Source organism: Mustela nigripes, chromosome 8 (assembly GCF_022355385.1).
Source record: "Mustela nigripes isolate SB6536 chromosome 8, MUSNIG.SB6536, whole genome shotgun sequence".
NCBI lineage: Eukaryota > Metazoa > Chordata > Mammalia > Carnivora > Mustelidae > Mustela > Mustela nigripes.
The window spans coordinates 44,509,438-44,527,591 of NC_081564.1; the positions used below are offsets into that span (position 1 = coordinate 44,509,438).

At 47.0% G+C, this 18,154-nt stretch overlaps 1 protein-coding gene and 1 non-coding gene across 2 annotated transcripts in view; one reads left to right on the forward strand and one right to left on the reverse strand.

Moving 5' to 3' along the window:
* The window catches only part of NPC1 (NPC intracellular cholesterol transporter 1), a 48,043-nt gene that overhangs the window by 857 nt on the left and 29,032 nt on the right, over positions 1 to 18,154 (reverse strand). The window contains exons 10-24 of the mRNA XM_059408060.1: positions 17,220 to 17,320; positions 14,544 to 14,646; positions 11,872 to 12,061; positions 11,087 to 11,269; positions 9,864 to 9,978; positions 8,207 to 8,334; positions 7,973 to 8,113; positions 6,697 to 6,786; positions 6,071 to 6,258; positions 5,615 to 5,730; positions 4,833 to 4,962; positions 3,342 to 3,542; positions 2,174 to 2,405; positions 1,324 to 1,437; positions 541 to 703 (exon numbers count right to left, since the gene is read on the reverse strand). Coding sequence (XP_059264043.1) covers positions 541 to 703; positions 1,324 to 1,437; positions 2,174 to 2,405; positions 3,342 to 3,542; positions 4,833 to 4,962; positions 5,615 to 5,730; positions 6,071 to 6,258; positions 6,697 to 6,786; positions 7,973 to 8,113; positions 8,207 to 8,334; positions 9,864 to 9,978; positions 11,087 to 11,269; positions 11,872 to 12,061; positions 14,544 to 14,646; positions 17,220 to 17,320 — 2,195 coding nt within the window. The remainder of the gene's footprint in view (positions 1 to 540; positions 704 to 1,323; positions 1,438 to 2,173; positions 2,406 to 3,341; positions 3,543 to 4,832; positions 4,963 to 5,614; positions 5,731 to 6,070; positions 6,259 to 6,696; positions 6,787 to 7,972; positions 8,114 to 8,206; positions 8,335 to 9,863; positions 9,979 to 11,086; positions 11,270 to 11,871; positions 12,062 to 14,543; positions 14,647 to 17,219; positions 17,321 to 18,154) is intronic.
* LOC132024041 (U6 spliceosomal RNA) lies at positions 12,290 to 12,393 on the forward strand. Its single transcript, XR_009406156.1, has one exon. It is a non-coding gene; the product is annotated as a U6 spliceosomal RNA (small nuclear RNA).

Consider the following 18,154-nt stretch of genomic DNA (forward strand, 5'->3'; position numbering starts at 1 on the left):
ATTACAATACAAACTTCCTATCCCCCAGAGATTAATACCCCCTCCCCGCAAACGCCTCAGCTTCTTACAAAGCTCTGAGACAGCCAGTTGGTCCTGCATTCTCCTTCCAACCCCACCTCATTTACGGAAGCTGAAATGGCCAGAGAAGTAAAAAAATCTTAAGGGCAGTCTTGAAACAAGTCCTCAGCAAGGCCCGTGAGTCAGGGAATGAGAGTTGCTCTGTGGCACTGCTGGGACTTGCCCGGCGGCCGAGTCACTCCGGCAGCCACCCCTCTCGGGCAGCGGGGAGCCCCCAGGGCCGCGGCCATGCAAGCGCCTTCCCCATCTGACTTCGGGGCCTTGTGCAGCAGCCAAGTGGAGCCTCCAGAAAAAGCATTAGCAGCTTACTAATGAAGCTGTTTGGACCACCATGAAATTCCTAGTCCAGATTTTTTTCCTTTCACAATTTTTTTTTAAGTACCATTTAAGAATGCTTCTAGATCTCTTTTCCCTTAGTCACATGCTTTCTCCATCCACTTATCTCAGAACAAGAATGCTTACCTATGTAGCTGAGTAAGACAGGGAGGAATATCAAGCCATGGGTGGCTCCCAGTAAGACCATAGCCAGATACATCCTGAAGTAGAATATCTGGAAGATCTGAGACTTGGCAAACGCCAGCACCACAATCCCTCCAAATTTTGTTAGTGTGATTCCACTGAACACCTGAAAGAAGAGACAGCATTGGAAAGCGCTTACCAACCTGCTCTAATTCAACACATCCTCACAGCGATTTCTTGATGGGCAAGGCCCAAAGAAAGCAATGGGTTGAACCCCAGATTTTAGTTACTGACAAGCAGGACTACATTCTACCTAAAATTGATTTGCTGCTTACAGACCTGGGGGGAAAAAAAAATAGAAGGGTAAAAGCTGTGTATTCTGCATGGACAATGGACTCTGTCTTTAAACAGCTTTCCTTACACTTAGATGAAAACTATTAAGGACTTTCTAGAGCAGCAAAAAACTGGCTGAGAGGCAGAAGCAGGCTATGGAGTTGAACTAAGAAGATTCTCCTGGCTCTGAGGGCCCCAGCTCCCTGGGTGCCAACACATGTGCTCAAATAGAACCTCTCCGTTCTCTTCCTGCTTCATGGTCTGTAAAGGTTTCACTGAAGAGAACGGTTCTAAAGAACTTCAGGATTTAGCTATTCATGAAATGCCTGAAGACATGTCACTCTTGGGAGTGGCTAAGTAACTCAAATTCTCTTTTCCCTATGGACTTTTCTAGTCTCTGAGAAGTTGACGAGCTGGGCACCCCGTGCAGAAATCTTTGGCCAGGCTACTTACGGAGCTGCCCATGTGAGAGAGCGCCTCTTCGGCCCGTTCCACGCGGCTGCCCTTCGTGCTCACTGTGAACGCTCTTGTGATGTGGCTACAGAACTCCACGGAAATGCCACAGCTCTGAAAGAGAGTCTCCCGTTACGACTGCCCTCTTGTGGCTGAAAATCCTAGCAGCAGGCACTCCTCTCCCAGGATCTGGTATGCCGGGCACCACAGGTGGCCCAGGAACCCTAAGCATCCCTTTTACCTTGTAACACCGAGCACCCCAGCAGTGCACGCCCACTGAAGGTGCACCGGGCAACTCGTGGGACCCTTGAGCACCCAGACGCCACTTCTCTAAAGCAGATCTGCTTGTTTTAGGGGGACTTGTGGAACCCTCATAAGGTTACCCCTACCCCTCAAGAGTCAGCACCCCTCAGATTTGCTTTAGCTGGGCCTCCCTGCCGCTTTCCCGAAAACAGTGTTCATACTGTAAGTACAGACACGCTGCTATTTTAGTAGTTTTTCAAATGCTCCTATCTTCAAGACTATCAAAAAGCACCTGGCAATTGCATGAGAAGTGAAAGGTACTGGTAGTGAATTCCACTGGGAAGGAGCATTTTTTTCTAAAAAGTGAACATCTTCTCATTGGGCTACATGTTTTTGCAGACCCTTTGGGACAGAAGTTCCAGGCAAAATACCCCCGTGACACCACGGAGTCACACTTCCATTGTTCTCTGTATTATCCAGGTCCCCACTCCATTAGCACTCATCCCACCTTTCCATGAGCAAGAGCTGGCCTTGGTCCTTCACCCCAAGAAACAGTTCACAGAAGTGACACGGGAGGCAGGAGCCAACTGAGCAGGCCAGGACTCACCATAACCAAATTGACCAAGGAAACTGCATTCAGACTGATGCCCCAGAGCCACATGACGCCAAACATGTTGACCAAGATCATGGCGATGGTGACACACATGATCACTGCAGACCACAGTTCACAGCCCAGGAGAACCAGGGTCACCAAGAAGATGGCTCCCAGGGACACACTGAGATTAAAGATCGTGTCATCGATAATGGTCAGGTACTGTTCGTAGAAGACATAGAACACACTGGAGAAAAGAGCAGAAGGTTCTGTTATAGCTCATGCTTGCTTCTGGAAGCTTTTTTTCATCCTGCCACTACTGCAGAACCAACTACTCTGAGTCATCCCTTGCATAAAAACTCCCTGTTTTTGTGAGACTCCTCTATAGTAATTCAAATGAACCTCTGACCACTGACACCTACAAAAGGGCCTAATAGTGATCCAAAATGTGTATTTTATATAAAGTTTTTGTTCATAAGCTCAACCTCTTCACTTCATAGGCATTTACAGAGTATTTCATGGAATGTTGAAAACACAAGTCCTGATCTATCCTGAGAATTACCTCAGACCAAATGAGATCTGTGTGGGGCCTAAGGAGAAAAATGCTTTTTTGGCAAAGTTAGTCAGCTCTTCTCAGGAATTAGGACATCCATTCTGAGAACTTCTTCGGCAGAAAAACAGGCTGTCCTACTGTCAAGAATGGGTCAGAACCCCTCTGAGCAAGATCACAGGGGTGGGGAAAACCACCTGTTTCTTCTACTTTATAGGAGAAAAACCCCAACAAACAAAAATGAAAAACCTCCATAAAGACCCCATGTTCCAGGGAACTGGAAGTCAGGGGCGGCGAGCAGCTACCGATCAGGAACGTCTGCTCTGCCCTCTCAGTGAAGCCTGGTCCCCCGGTACCGCACCCTCCCACCCAGGGTGCTGCTTTGAAGTGTGTCTTTCTTCGGATGGTGAGCTCTAGCTCACAGATCAGATTTTGTGCGTGCAGCACTCAGACCTTGGGGGGTGCTGCAGACCCTGGCCTTCCTTGCTCCGATGCTATTTCCCCTGATATTCTTTGCTTCTGCTCACGATGGAGAAGGTGTCAGAACGAAAGCCAAGGATCAGCTTCCCATCAGGAGAGCCCTCAGGCTGTGGGCCCTAACCCAAGACACCTCGTTTATAAAATTCAAACTACCTGTACGGGAACACACGGTAACCGCTTCCTTCGAGGCCCATGGTTTTGGTGATGTTGCCGGCAATGAGGATGGCTTTTCTCATGGCATCAGTAAAGTCAGCAGAGGTCTGAAGCACAGTGTGGTAGGTCATGAAGTATGTGGCGCCGACAGCTGTGTCATTGCCGAGGATGTTAACGGCTGAACTGTAAGCAGCATGTCCCCTATGGGAAGACTCAGTGGTGTTAGGGAGGCCACAGAAAGTCCCTGCAGACCGCGAGCATGCAAGGTGAACTGGAATCACCTGACCCTGGGCTCAGAGGTCAGACCAGCTCTAGATTTCAGGGACAGGGGAGGAAGGCCCCGTGCAAGGGACGGTGAAGGTTTTAGCTTATTCTCTCACTTTTGGTTGTTTTGGTGCAGAGGTGCTCTTGTTTGGGTATCTGTGTTCTGCTGCGGTGTTTGCTCGGCAGTGCTGTGTAACGGGGCGGGAAAGGACAAGGGCCCCGGAGTCCATGGCCGTGAGGCGGGTCTCGGCCCCGCCCCGTATTAGCCAAGGAACCCTGGGCGGTGGGACTGAATCTGTCCTCTGGCACCTCCTCACAAGCTGTGTGGTAAAGGCGGCGATGTGGGTGAGGGGCCTGGCGCACGATGGCACGTAGGAGGCTCCCCGTAAGTGGTGGCTATTGCTTTCCTACAAGCTGGATGTACCCGGGTTTGTTTTATGTAGGCCAAAGCGTTCAGTGGGCAAGCAGACCACGCTGCAAGATTCGCTTTTATCTTTAGGCACAGTCTTTCCTCTGTACCAAATACAGGTCTCCAAGTACAGCCACGATACACAGGACTGACGGATAGGAGTTTGGTTGAATTACGTATTAGGAAAAACAGGGAAGTCCAGGGTTTGCCTAACATACATGAGAACACTCTTCTTGCTCCTACAAAAGGTTCTGAATCCTCCCACCCCCGACTCCCAGCCTTCTTCCCTATTTCTGGGCCCAGATGCCCTGCCTCCACACAGCTAATCAGCTGCCCGCCTAGATGGGGGCGTGCGACAGCCCCGAACCTCAGAGCCAGACAGGCTGGCAAGATTGGCCAGGCTGCAGGAATCTGAGCCTTGGTCCAGGATGGCGTGACCGAGCAGAGAAGCTGTCCCTGACCCCAGGACGGATGTGAACACATTCTGAAATGCCACACGTCCCTGCTCCCCTACTGTCCTGCTAGACGCTGGCACAGCCCTCGGCAGCCATTCACGCAGCCAGGAGAGCCAGGACAAGAGGCCAAGAGGGAGGGAGACACGCTCAAGCCAGGATGAGATCAGCTGGAGAGGCTGAGAAGCTCTCCTTATGGGTGTATGAGGTTTTTCTGCTCTCACAGAAGACCCGGTGGTGGGGCGTGTGGGGAGGGGAAGAGAGGGACCCTCCCCATACAGCTGCCCCGACCCCAGCCCTCGGCTAGCTGTCCCGCACAAAATAACCGGAAGTGGGCACGTCTCTGAGCGGCTCCACAGCACTTACCCTTTGCCGCACTTGGGGTTCGGGTTATCAGAAAGGAACATGGGCAGGAATCTCATGAAGTCTTCCCCTTGAGGCCTCTGTTTGCCCTCTGGGGTTAGAGGTCTGCAGCGGCCACAGGCAGGGTCAACCACTAGCACAGATACAGAGGGGCCCAGATGAGAAGAACGAGGTTCCAGATGTTATCTGAAAACACTTAAGGATCTAAGGGGAATTTTTCTTGATCTTTTCCTGACCCCGAAGCTCCAGAGCTTCCAACACACGGGATTTTCACGGTCTAATCCGTCTGACATTCCATCTTCATCTGGGGCAGGCTGTATAAACTTTCTTCCCTGAAATAGGTGGCCTGTTTGGAGGATGACTCTGATTGGTATTATCAGAATCCAAGGCTTCCATGATTTTACCAAGAAAACTCGAGGACAACCTCAACACTCCTAACAAAACTGCAGGGCAACGGTGATAACAATGGGAAGCACTCCGCGAGACGCAGCCAGATCCCAACCAAGAGATGCTATTAGTGGTGTCGGGAGAAGAGAACCCGGAAGACTCTGAAAACCAGAGTCCCCTGACCGGGGCTCTGTTTGGCCTGCAGCCCTGTGGTGGGGGTCGGAGGGAGGCTGAACAACATGACACCCTTCAGAGAACATGGCGGAGCAGAGAGATGGCAACCAAGGAAAAGGGACTGGTGCCAGTATAAACTGAGGTGAAATGCAAAGGAGTTATAAATTATAATGCCACAAGTCTTCAGAGAAAAGAGAAAAATCTGGAAAAGGAGATGAAAGTACCTGAGGCATTGCAGAAGCGATCCGTGCCGTTGTAGACTCTACAGCAAGAAGACTGAGGCTTGACCCAATCAAAATAATCATCGATCCAGGACGAGGGGGCAAAGCCTATTCGGGTACTGGTGAGAAGGAGGGAGAAGTTACTGACTTGCTCCGCAGGGGGGAGGTCTCAGATTCAGTCCTTTTTCTCGAAACCTAACTTCGCTTTCTTAGATGTTACACTGCTGCCCAAAGAACAGACTTCATCACCACTTAACGGAAAACCCTTCCAGATAGGAGCTGCTCAATTAGTCCTTCTAAAGCTTTTGCTGAGGTAAAGCTAGAGTTAGCATGATTCTGAGCAACACATTTTCTAAACAAATCTATCCTGAGTGAGCCATGTCAGGCCCAGGCGGCCGGCGGCCGGGGGCCCCTTCCGGCTGCTTCTGCGGCAGGACCAGAACGCCGGGTGGTACTGACTAGTTGTCCAGCTGAGCCGCGGTGAAGATCTGTTGCACCAGGGAGTCGTTATTGCAGCCCATGCCCCCGCACACCATGTTCTGCCCTTTCAGGGAGCTGTAGTCGTGCCCTTCCTCCAGGACGAAGTACACAGGTGGGCCCGCATGCAGGTATCTGAGCGACCTGAAGTAATCCAGCACGTAGGAGTCCTGCATGAGCGATCAGAACGGGACACAGTGGGAATGTGCTGACGAGCTCAGGTGAGGGGACGGCTAAGGATGGAGACAGCACTGGGATGCTGCTGACCGAGACAGCCCCAGCCCGGATGCAGACCGTCCCCTGCACCCGAGCCAGCTCCCGGCTCCTCACGTCCCCGCACCCAAGGTGCTTCTCTGGCAGGCCCACCGCCAGGAGGGCACCTTACAAGGTGAGAGGCTCGCTGCTCTATTTCTCTGTACCCTCCTCACCCCGAGAGTTTCATGTGCTAAGATGGGCCCCATGCGGGCTCCACGGCAGTTCTTGTAACCTGGGGAACCAGCCGCCACATGGCGTTTAGAAGCAGGCATTCGCCCAGAACAACTGCATGCAAGTTTTGGAAAATATATTTGTACCTTTGGCTAAACAACTAAAAGAGAAAAGCAGCTTACATCGGGCATGGAGAGAGACTGATCCAATCCAATTTCCACTTTGTTCAGCACCGCAATACTGAAGGACAGGACACCCACAAATACCGCTATCTGGAATAAAAAGTGAGCTGTAAGGCAGGGACTGCTTCGTGCATGGCAGCTTAAGAACATAAATAAGATCTTCCACACGTGAAACATGGGACTGTCCCCAACCGAAAAGTTTACATGCCATGTTAAGGTAGAGAGCAGGGTTCCTGGCTGAGAGGACAGCATCTAGTCAAACTCCCTGGGTTTAAATCCTGGCTCCAGGATTTGAGTGACCCTGGGGAAGTCACTTAACCTCTCTCAGCTTCTACTTCCTCATCAGTAACACACGAAAAATAAAAGATGTATAACATAAGACGGTTTTGTGGGTTAGATGAGAAAATCTGCGGACAATCCAGATTCAGCATTGTACCCAATATTCAGTGTTTGTTAAATGTTAAGTGTTACTATTATTGGAGACGAAGTCATGTTCCTTTATTAGAGCAGTGATCGGTCATCACTGCTGGCTATCTCCAGTGGATCACCTCAGAAAGCTCTCACACTCTTGCTGGGGACTCGGGATGGTGGGTGGTGTGCGGGGGAGGCTTGTGGCACTGTAACGGGGCAGCGTGAGGAGAGAGTTGTGGCAGGACAGTTCCGTGTATCAACTGCAGTGGTGGTCACTGCCACTCTGCATGGGATGAGGAGACTCAGAACTCGACACACACACGTGCCCATGTCAAATTTCCTGGTTTTGACGCTGAACTATATTTGTGTAAGACCACAGGGAGAAGCTGGGTTGATGGGTACCTGGGTCATTTCTGTACTATCTTCTTGACTTTCTATGAATCTATAATTACTTCAAAATAAAAACTTGCTTATACTGACTACTAAAAGCTAGCTAGAAAAATATTTTATGTACTTGTACATATTTGCTTTTGCATTTTGCATATATACTTAACAACTGTCAGATTTTCCTTCCCACGCTGGTTTCTTTCTTTTTTAAAGATTTTATTTATTTACTTTAGAAAGAAGCATGTGTGCAAGCAGGGGGGAGGAGCGGGGGAGAAGGACGAGCAGAATCCGCTCTGAGCACAGAGCCCAACACAGGGCTCGAACCCATGACCCTGAGATCATGACCTGAGCTGAAATCAAGAGTTGAACGTTTAACCAAATGAGCCATGCAGGTGCTTCACCCAAGCTCCTTTCTTAGAAGGCATGTGATAAAACTGTTTTTGGATAAAAATGAGGAAAACCACAGACAAACTCATACCACAATAGGTCGCATCCAATCCTTAAGCAGAAGTGGAGAATAGGAGTTTTTGAAGAACCGAAACAGGCAGCTTTCTGAGGTCTGGACACTAGTTCCATCTTCAGAGCCTCTGACACAGCAAAGGACATCCAGACGATGTTTCTGAGAGGACAAAGAAGGACAAAGGTCACACTCTCCGGCTGCTTCACTTGGATTCTAGGCTGTAAACAGACTGCCATCCTGACAACAACTTACCTCTTGACGCTTGATGTCTAACCCCAAGAGACTCACAAAACATGTGATCTGAAGAAGGAAGTCAATGAGGACGGCCATCCCGGCGAACAGGGAGAAAGTGTGAACGGCTGGCATCTTTGACAGCGCCCCTGCAGGGGGAGAGAAGCTGCCCCGTCACGTCCACTTACAGCAGGGGACTCCCTGCGGGTCTCACCCTCACGTGCACACAGGAACGCAAGGAGCTAGAACAGACTGAAGCCACGAGAAGACCCACGCTTCCCACAACCCCCCCAGAGGAGTGCCACAGAAATATTTTCTCTCGGCTATTAGATCAACAGTATTAGTCTCCCACTTCTGACACAGTTAGATGAGGGCGCTCCCAGTCAGAAGTATTGGGTTAACACCCAGAGACTGCAAACTAGCAGCCCACAGGCCAGATTATATCCTGTATGGTCCACATTAGATCAATTCATTTTAGGATGAAAACACATTTCTTTTTTTTCTTTTTTTTTAAAGAAGCCAATATTTAACAATGAGACCCAACACAAAAATCTAGATTCACAGCTTCATTTAAAAAAAGAAACTGGACCTAGCAGCACTGGGCCAGCAACACATAACTGTCCTTTCTAGACCTGTGCCTTCTGCTCCTACAGTTCCCCCAGAGTCACTCCAATCATGAAGCACAGTGTCAGCTGCTATTATCACCACATTTTCTGATGAGAAAACAAGAGAAAGTAACTTTCTCTGCACTTGTACCCATCAAAAGGAAGTGTAAGGACCACAGGCTTGAAAGCACAGTGCTCTATGGAAATGAAGACAGCATCCTGGGTCTGTTCTGAAAGACCGCAGCCTTCATGAGCCTACAGTCGCCCCGTGTGAACAGCTCATGGAGGCATTTCCATCTGTGGCCCACGGATCCCATTTCTAACCTAGCTTCCTGCTCTGAAGACGCACTCGGTTGTCTCATCCCACACAGCAGACAAGGGGGCAGACAGCCCTGTGAGTAAGGCTGCATGGTGATTTCTCCACAGGAAAGAAACACAGAAAGCGCTGGTTTCTGTTCCAGCTCATTCTGGCTCCTTGTAGCGAGGGGAGGTCCAAGGACCTCTGCTCATTAACGAGGCTGCTTCCCTGAGGGTTTGTGCGGACAAAGAGGAATGTGAGTGTGGTGTTGGCCAGGCTCCTGTGGGACGCAGGAATGTCATTATCAAAGATCCACATTTGCCACAGGTGCCAAAAAGGGGAAGCAGCAGAGAAGTTCAAGGTTATCTGTCCGTCTGGACCCCAACATCAACACTAACGTGAAACAACATGAGAAAGTGGAGGGGTGCTGAGCGGCTTAGCTAGTTAAGCAGCTGACTCTTGATTTCTGCTCAGGTCATGATCTCAGGGTCATGAGATCAGGTGCCGCATCGGGCTCTGCGCTGGGTGTGGAGCCTGAAGATTCAATCTCTCTCCCTCTGCCCCTCCCCCCAACCCCCCAAAAGAAAAGAGGACACTTCCAAAATGATATCCAAGATACTGCCACTGATTTTCCCTGTGGTCCACTCTGATACTTTCTGATTACAGAATAAGCTTAAATAAGGAAGTAACATGATGGGACATAGTCAGATACCCAACACCTTCTACCTCCAGGCTCAGAAAACAGTGGGACTGGTAGAACTCAGAGAGTAATTACCTAAGAAAAACGCTACAGCCTCTGAAAAGGAGGACAGGAACATACTAGGAGCCACTTCTCCTAGGACCCTGCCCAGCTGCTGATCCAGAGTTTCTCCTTGAAGACGTTCATCTCGCTTAAAAAAAATAGAACACAATACACAGGCCATTAACATTTCTAAATCACAATGCCATCTCTTTGCTTCTTTGTTGCTTTGTGTTAACAGTAAAGACAAATGATTAGGAGCTTCTACTTATTGTAGATAAACTTTGATGGGGGCCCTGCAACTTGCCCCAACAATCCATCCAGGGTATCACTAAACCCCTGCGCTAGGTAAGGGGTGGAAAGCTCAAGGGAAGACTGGATTACCTTGTCAGGAAGACACACGGAATGCAGCCTGCAGGTGGCTGGACCATTAAGGGACAATCTTACATGCCACTGAGTCCCCAAGTAAGGCGACCAGGAAAGAAAAATATCATGATTGAGACCATATTCTACATCAGCAGGTCCTATCCTGCCCTATCTTCAGTGGCACCTCTGACAAGTCTCTGATTCTTCTACACTACTAGAGACTCATTTTAGTAACAGTTGTATCCAAGGGGTTCCTGGGGGGCTCACTGGGTTAAAGCCTCTGCCTTCAGCTTGGGTCATGATCTCAGCGTCCTGGGATCGAGCCCCATATTGGGCTCTCTGCTCAGCGGCGAGCCCGCTTCCTCCTCTCTCCCTCTCTGCCTGCCTCTCTGCCTACTTGTGGTCTGTCAAATAAATAAATAAAATCTTAAAAAAAAAAAAAAGAAAAAGAAAAAAAAGTAAGAGTTGTATCCAAAATGTTTTTCGCAAGCATGCAAGCCCTTCTTGCACACATATTTAAAACTGAATTCTTAGGACGCCTGGGTTGCTCAGTCAGTTAAATATGCAATTCCTGGTTTCAGCTCTGGTCATGATCTCAGGGTCCTGGGATATAGCCCTGGGTCTGCCTCTCTCCCTCTGCTCCTCTCCTATGATCTTGCTCTCTCTCTCTCAAATTAAAAAAAAAAAAAATCTTTAAAATTCAAGTCTCACTTTATTCCTCCAACCAAGGAAGAAGGCTGAGCAAGTTATGGACCCCAATCAGCAACACAGAGAACAGGAAACACAGCTACCCCACTTCCATGCTAGCAAGTACTCGGCATGGAGTGGGACAACCATTAACGGAGCTCACTATTTGGTCTGATGGCAAGCTCTGTCAGGCTATGAAAACGCACCTGGTAGGTCTGGACCAGAATGAAGATGTTGTCCACCCCGACAGCCAGCACCAGGAATGGGATGACTTCGATCACAATGAGGGTGAGGGGGATCCCAACGTAGCTGAAGATGCCCAGTGAGCACGCCACTGAGCTCAACACGATGAGGATCCCAGCGATGCCAAGGGAGATTTTAGAATCCACCTGAACCATGCAACAAAGATAAAGAGTCAGACTATCGTCTGTCCTATGACTAAAAGGACCTCATTTTACCTCTTTCTTGGAGTTAAAGGTGCTCTCCGAGAGAAAGATAAGAAAAGATAAAAGATAAGAAATATGTTCTAGATCTTCCCTTAGTAGCATGCTTTACGGGCTTCAATTTTTAGGTGATGGTGTAGTCAAATTAGGAAAAACTGGATTATGAGAAATAAATTTTAAGTTTTAAAATAAACCAAAAATTTGGAACTGAAAAAAATATATGCAGGAAACAGAAAATACTATATACAATGAAAACGGGAATGTAAACCAATTTTGAACATGACTTAGGATTAACTAAGTAGAAACAGGGGCGCCTGGGTCGCTCAGATGGTTAAACATCTGACTCTGGATTTTGGCTCAGATCATGGTCTCAGGGTCTTGAGATCCAATGTCAGGCTCCGGCTGGGCGTGGAGCCTTCTCTTTCTCTCTCCCTCTGCCCACCCCCGCTCCAAAAAGTAGAGGCAAAAATAGGACATGAAGCTGTGCATCGTCATTTTTCTCAAACACACACACACACACACACACACACTACACACACCCCACTTACTAGAAACCTGCTCCAGCTTTTGATGTGGCCCAAGGCTATGGAAATGTACAGAAACATGACGGCGTAGCTGATCAGGACAGTAAAGACATCACCGTTACTCTCACGATTCAGTTCATCCTCAATACTTCGCTCAGTCGTGAAAGAAATGGTCAGATTTGGATTCTCGTAGTTTTTCACAAAATTAATAAACCTAAAGGAGAGAACACATTTTATATTTTCAGTTGAAATTTAAGCTAAGGGAGAAACTTCTTCCCAACCTCTAGGACATAAAAGCCATGTTTACTCAACCCGTACCTTACATGAGGATTCTTGATACTGGAGACCAGAAGGGCAACACCCCCAGATTACAAAGTTCCAGACACGCTCATGTTTCTATCACTTGGATCAAGTTTAGGACAAGTTTAAAAGTTGGCTCACAGTGCTGGCTTCAGCAGCACATATACTAAAATCGGAATGATACGGAGATTAGAATGGCTCCTGCATTAAGAGGATATGCAAATTCATGAAGCACTCCATTAAAAAAAACCCTGGCTCATGGTCTCATCTTCTTTTTTTTTACTAAAAAGGATCTCTAACTGAAGCATATCATAACAAAGATATATGCTCATGGAGCAAACTTAAAAGTTGATCTACAAATGCAATGCAATTCCTATCAGAATCCCAGTTGACCTCTTCCTTCATAGAAAGATACGCTGACTCTAAAATTCACATTTGCAATCAAAAGGGACCCAGAAGAGCCAAACCCTTCTTTCTCAAGAAGAACAAAGGAGGAGAACACACACTTCTCAATTTCACACTTTCTACAAAATGACCGTAATCAAGAGAGTGTGGTACCAGCATAAGGATGGGCAAAATCAAAGAACACAAGTAAGAGTCTTGAAAGAAACCAGGTATCTGTGGTCACCTAATTTTCGACAAGGTGGCAAGACTGTCCAATGAAAGAGTGAGTCCCCTTCTCAACAAATGGCCTGGGGTCATCTGGATAGCATACAACATGAAAATAATGAATTCAAGTAGATCAAAGACCTAAACTTGAGAGCTGGAACTCTGAAACCCTCCAAAGATGACACAGTCGTAAATCGCCACGTCCTGGATCAGGCCATAGTTTCACAGACAGGACACCAAAAGTTTGAACAACAAAAGAAAAAACTAAAAAATTGGACTTTAAAACTACAAATTTGTGCTTCAGCGGGCAGCAGCAAGAAAAACAAAGCAAACATAACAAAGAAACTGGGAGCGAATACCCAGAAATCATGTAGCTGACAGCAGACATGTAGCACACATAAGAATTCTTATAATTTAATAGTAAAAATACAAATAATCCAGTTAAAAATGGGCAAAGGATAGGAAGAGCATATGGATGGCCAGCACGCCCAAGGAAAGATGCTAGAGATCAGCAGCCATCAGGGAAATGCAAATCAAAACCATAATAAGACACCACATCCCATGCACTAGGATGGCCAGAGCCAAAAGGTCACATAACAAGCGCTCATGAAGTTATGGAGAACTAAGACCCCCCATACAGGCTGGTGGGAATGTACAATGCTGCAGCCATCATGGAAAACAACCTGGCAGTTCTTCAGAGAGTCACGTATGACCTAGCAATCCTACTCCTAGGTAAATAGCCAAGAGAAATGAAAACATACTTAAATTTACACAAAAACTTGTATGTGAATGTCTACAGAAGCATTATTCGTGATGGCCAAAGGCCTAGAAGGACTCAAATGTGCATCAGCTGATGACTGGATAAAAATGTGGCACAGCCACAGGATGAAACATTATGCAGCCATAAAAAGGAATGAGGCCCTGATAGACACCGTAACTTGGATGAGCCTTGGAAACATGCAAAGTGAAAGAAGCCAGACACGGAAGTCCGTGCTTTCACTCATGTCAACGGCCAGAATACGGTAACACACGGAGACAGAAAGCAGATGAATGGTTGCGCAGGGCTGGGAGGTGGGAGGATGAGTATGGGGTGTAACAGCTAAAGGAGATTAATCTTTTTGAGATTAAAAAACAAAAAAGATCTCAAATTCACTGTGGTGACAGCTGCATAGCCGCAAATACTCTACAAGCTACTGGATCACACACTTTAATTGGGTGAAATGTCCAGGATGGGATTTATATTCCAACAAAGCTGTCAAAACAAAAAGCACTGAAAGGTATAAAGGGTCAAAATGTCCTGTATTCTTTGGCCCTCTGTCCTGCTCTCTAGGATTTACAAACAGTTAACCATCTCCCGGGTCCCGTGCCCAAGATTTTTTCTAGGGATGGACAGCATGTACACGAACTTCCCTAGCCGTGTCGATGGCAGCTTTTCTGTCCTACATCTGGAGCCATCTGACCATCCATTCCCCTCTCTTTAGTCCCTGCAGGGTTTCCTACTATGCGTGTCCCTTATTAATGTGCATCTACCTTGCTCCTGGTGGCCTGCTGGGAGAGGTGGGTGCACAGAGCATTTCCGCACGTCTGGAGACTTGTGCGTCCCTGTGCAGGGCTATCTACTCACACAATGTTTGTGGATGAACTGCCTTACAGACTCTTTTCTTTGCATTATTAGTACCAAGTGGGGGAAAAAAATGATTTAGATCTGCTATTGGTTAATTTAGCTGAACAAGGTTTTAGTGCCTTCTGTTCACGCCCAGCTTCCCCCAGAACAAAGAGCAACTCACTCTTTCTCCCAGGCCTGGGCCCTCTGGAGCTTCTCTGTATCATTGTAGTAATTATTGACAGGAAAGGTAATCACAAGGGCTGTAGCGTTATTGTAGTTTTGATCTAGAATGGAAAAAAAAATGGGACATCCAGAGGATGAGAAGCATGCAGAAAGTTAGACAAACACAAGGGAAAAATCACGAGACAGTAAGGTGACTGATTTTTCACGGGGCTATAGACTGCTCTAAGAACAAAAATCAGTTTATGGACATCGTGTCTATGTAGCTCAGTTAATGAATAAAAAGGATGCTCTATCTGACATAGGCAGTTTCATTCAGGATGAGTAAATTCTTTTTTTTTTTTTTTTGGTTTTAACTACAGAGCATGTGCATGGTAAAAATTTCAAGCAGAAAGAAGATCTGTGCAGTCTCTCCTTCCCCAGGCCTCATTCTATGCTTAGTTCTCCTCCACACCATCTGAAATATTTCCAGAGACACTCCATGCATGCTCAAGCAAACATATATTCTTGCCCTTTCCTTTGTTTAATATATATGTATGTATATATAAATGAATAAAATCTTTTAATATATAAGATATATATACATATATATTAAAAGATTTTATTCATTTATTTGTGAGAGAGTGAACGAGCATGCGTGCATAAGCAGGGGGAGCAGCGGGCAGAGGGAGAAGCAGGCTCCCTGCTGAGCAAGGAGCCCAGTATGGGACTCCATTCTGAGATCATGACCTGAGCCAAAGGTAGACGCCCAACCAACTGAGCCACCTGGGCATCCCAACCTTTCCTTCTTAATGACGCAAATGGCAACACACTGTTCTGCACATTACATTTTTTCATTTATATGTTGGAAAGGACTCCATTTTAGGACATAAAGAGCCTCTTTCTTTTTTTCTGCTGTACTGTATTTTCTAGCATAATTTAACCAATCTCCAGTTGATGGACATTTCTGCAATTTTAGGATTATAAACAAAAGTACTACAAAGAAAAATCTGATAAATATTTTTCATGTGTAAAGTACATAGGTGGAGAATCAATTCTTACAAGTATAAGCACTGAATCAAAAAGTATGTGCAACTGCTATTTTGATAAATTCGCCTAAACTGCCCTTCAAAGAGGCTATCCTCTTTTTCATTTCTTTAATTTAACAAGACATCTACTGAGACTCTGCTTCATGCCAGGCATTATTTTAGGTACTCTGGATATGTATCAGTGAACAGAAGAGAGGAAAATCCCTGCCTGCCTTGAGTTTACATTCTAGGAACCACTTCCACTCCCCTAACAATGGGGTCCTACACAGGGTTTCCCCAAATAATGAACAGCCCTGTATATTTGTTCTTTTGCTAAATTTCATATAGCTTTGCCTACTTTTCTCCTGGGTTGCTGACCTTTTTTTTTTTCCCATAAGAGACCTATATATATTAAGGATACACTGTCCATTATGTGTGCTGCTTTTCTTCCCCCTCTGGTTTACTTGCCCTTTTTAATGTTTTTTAACTTTATGATGCTTGTTTTCCACATAGGAATTTAAAATTCTTACGTAGTCAAATTCATCAATGTTTTCTTTTGTGGCTTCTGGGTTTTGTGTCTCACGTAGAAATGCCTTCCCTGTTTTAAAATTATTTAAAAAAAATTCCTCCCATACTTTCTTCTAGATCTTAAATAGCTTCATTTCTTATACATCTGTTTTTGACAAATCTGGAGTTTATGTGGATGGAAGGAATAAGGTAGAAATCAAATTTAACTTTGATGGCTGTGGCTTGCCAGTGGGTGACACCATCTCCACCCATCAGAAGTGCCCCTTTATGAGGAAGAGTAAAATTTAAATATAGATAGGACTTCTCCCCTCCTATAGGGTGAGGAGAACAACATCTAATTGGCCTCTTCCTTGGACTGCAGAAAAACCTGTTGAGCTGCCTATAATCCGGCTTCGGATGCCAAAGGTGTCACCTGAATCATGACCCCGTCATACCTGATACAGTCTGTTCCAGGTGCTATAGGAACCAACCAGCAAAGGGCAAACCCACTGCTCCTTCCTCTAGAGAAGTGTCTCAATTCCCAACCAACTGGTTTGGGAAGAAAACACAGAACAATTTTGTTTCTTCTTCCCTGTATCTCACATATCATCTCTCTCTCATTTTCTTTTTTTAAAGATTTTATTTGAGAGAGAGTAAGAGAGCACATGCAGGGTGAGTGGCAGGCAGAGGGAGAGGGAGAAGCAGGCTCCCCACTGAGCTGGGAGCAGGATGTGGGGCTCAATCCCAGGACCCTGGGATCATGACCTCAGTCGAAGGCAGGCACTTAACAACTGAGCCACCCAGGCGTCCCCACAGATATTCTTAACCTGATGTCCACAGACTCCCTAAGGGTTCCTTGAAGTCCTTGAAACTAAACAATGAATTGTGTGGAGGTGTACAATTGCACTATTCTGGGGGAAAGTCCTTGGCTTGTGACAGCTTCCCAAAGTGTGGGCTTAAGAAGGTGAACACCATTCACTTCTTTTACGCCCAGAAGAAACCCTGAAGCCAAAGCCCAAAGCAAACCTACACTTGGGATTTAAGAGATGGGGAACTAGAACGACTGCTCACTCCATGACATCTTTGTAATTACCACTTGATTCTTAGTGACAGAACCAAGACTACTTTACCCAGTAGGAAAACTAGAAGCTTCTCTTACTTACCATCATAGCCTCCTAACACAAGCCACGGGAACACTGGCCCACCAAACGTACCCAGGCAAGGGTCATGGAGCAAACTGGTATCATTCAGAGAGGCAGGAGCCCTGCAAAGAAGTGTAGAAAACACCTCCCAGTTAGAACAAGCCCCAACACATCACAGAGACCTAAACATTTATTTTTTCTCAAGATTTTACTTATTGACCTGAGAGAGAGAATGAGAGAGAGAGGGAGAGCGAGCACAAGAAGGGGAGGTCAGAGAGAGAAGCAGATTCCCCACCAAGCAAGGACAAGGAGCCTGACGAGGGACTCGATCCCAGGACACCAGGATCACGACCTGAGCCGAAGGCAGTTGCCTAACCAACTGAGCCACCCAGGCACCTGAAACCTAAACATTTACACAACAAACATTTGAAGACACCGAGGATATCCTAGGTACCATGTGGGCCCTGTGGTTCCTTAGGTAATGGGGCACAGCACTTGCCTCTGGGAGCTCAGAATCAGTGAGTGAGAGGCAGGCGAACCCAGCATGAGGCAGTCAGTACGGCGCGGTGCACATGGGAGGACCCACGCGGTGCAGGACACGGAGCAGGGAGCAGCTAATACACGGGGAAGACTGCCGCCAGAAAGAGGAGGCCTGTACAGAAGCGGGTCTCTGAGGCCAAGGGACGATTCCCCTGATGAGGGGGCTAAGGGTGCTCCCACTACCACCACATGGGAAGAGTGAGAACGGACGAAGGAGAAGAAAGCAACAAGACAGCCATGTCTGAAGCCACGCAAGTCCTGTCTAGAGTGTGGGGCGCCCACAAACGGGAGGACTTCTGAGGGAAGGGCCAGGGCCAGAAAGGGCAAGGGACAGTGGAAAAAAAAGATTAAGTGGCCTGCTGCATGGGTTGGACTATTACACTGCAGGCACTGGGGAATGACAGACCCGGGGAAGA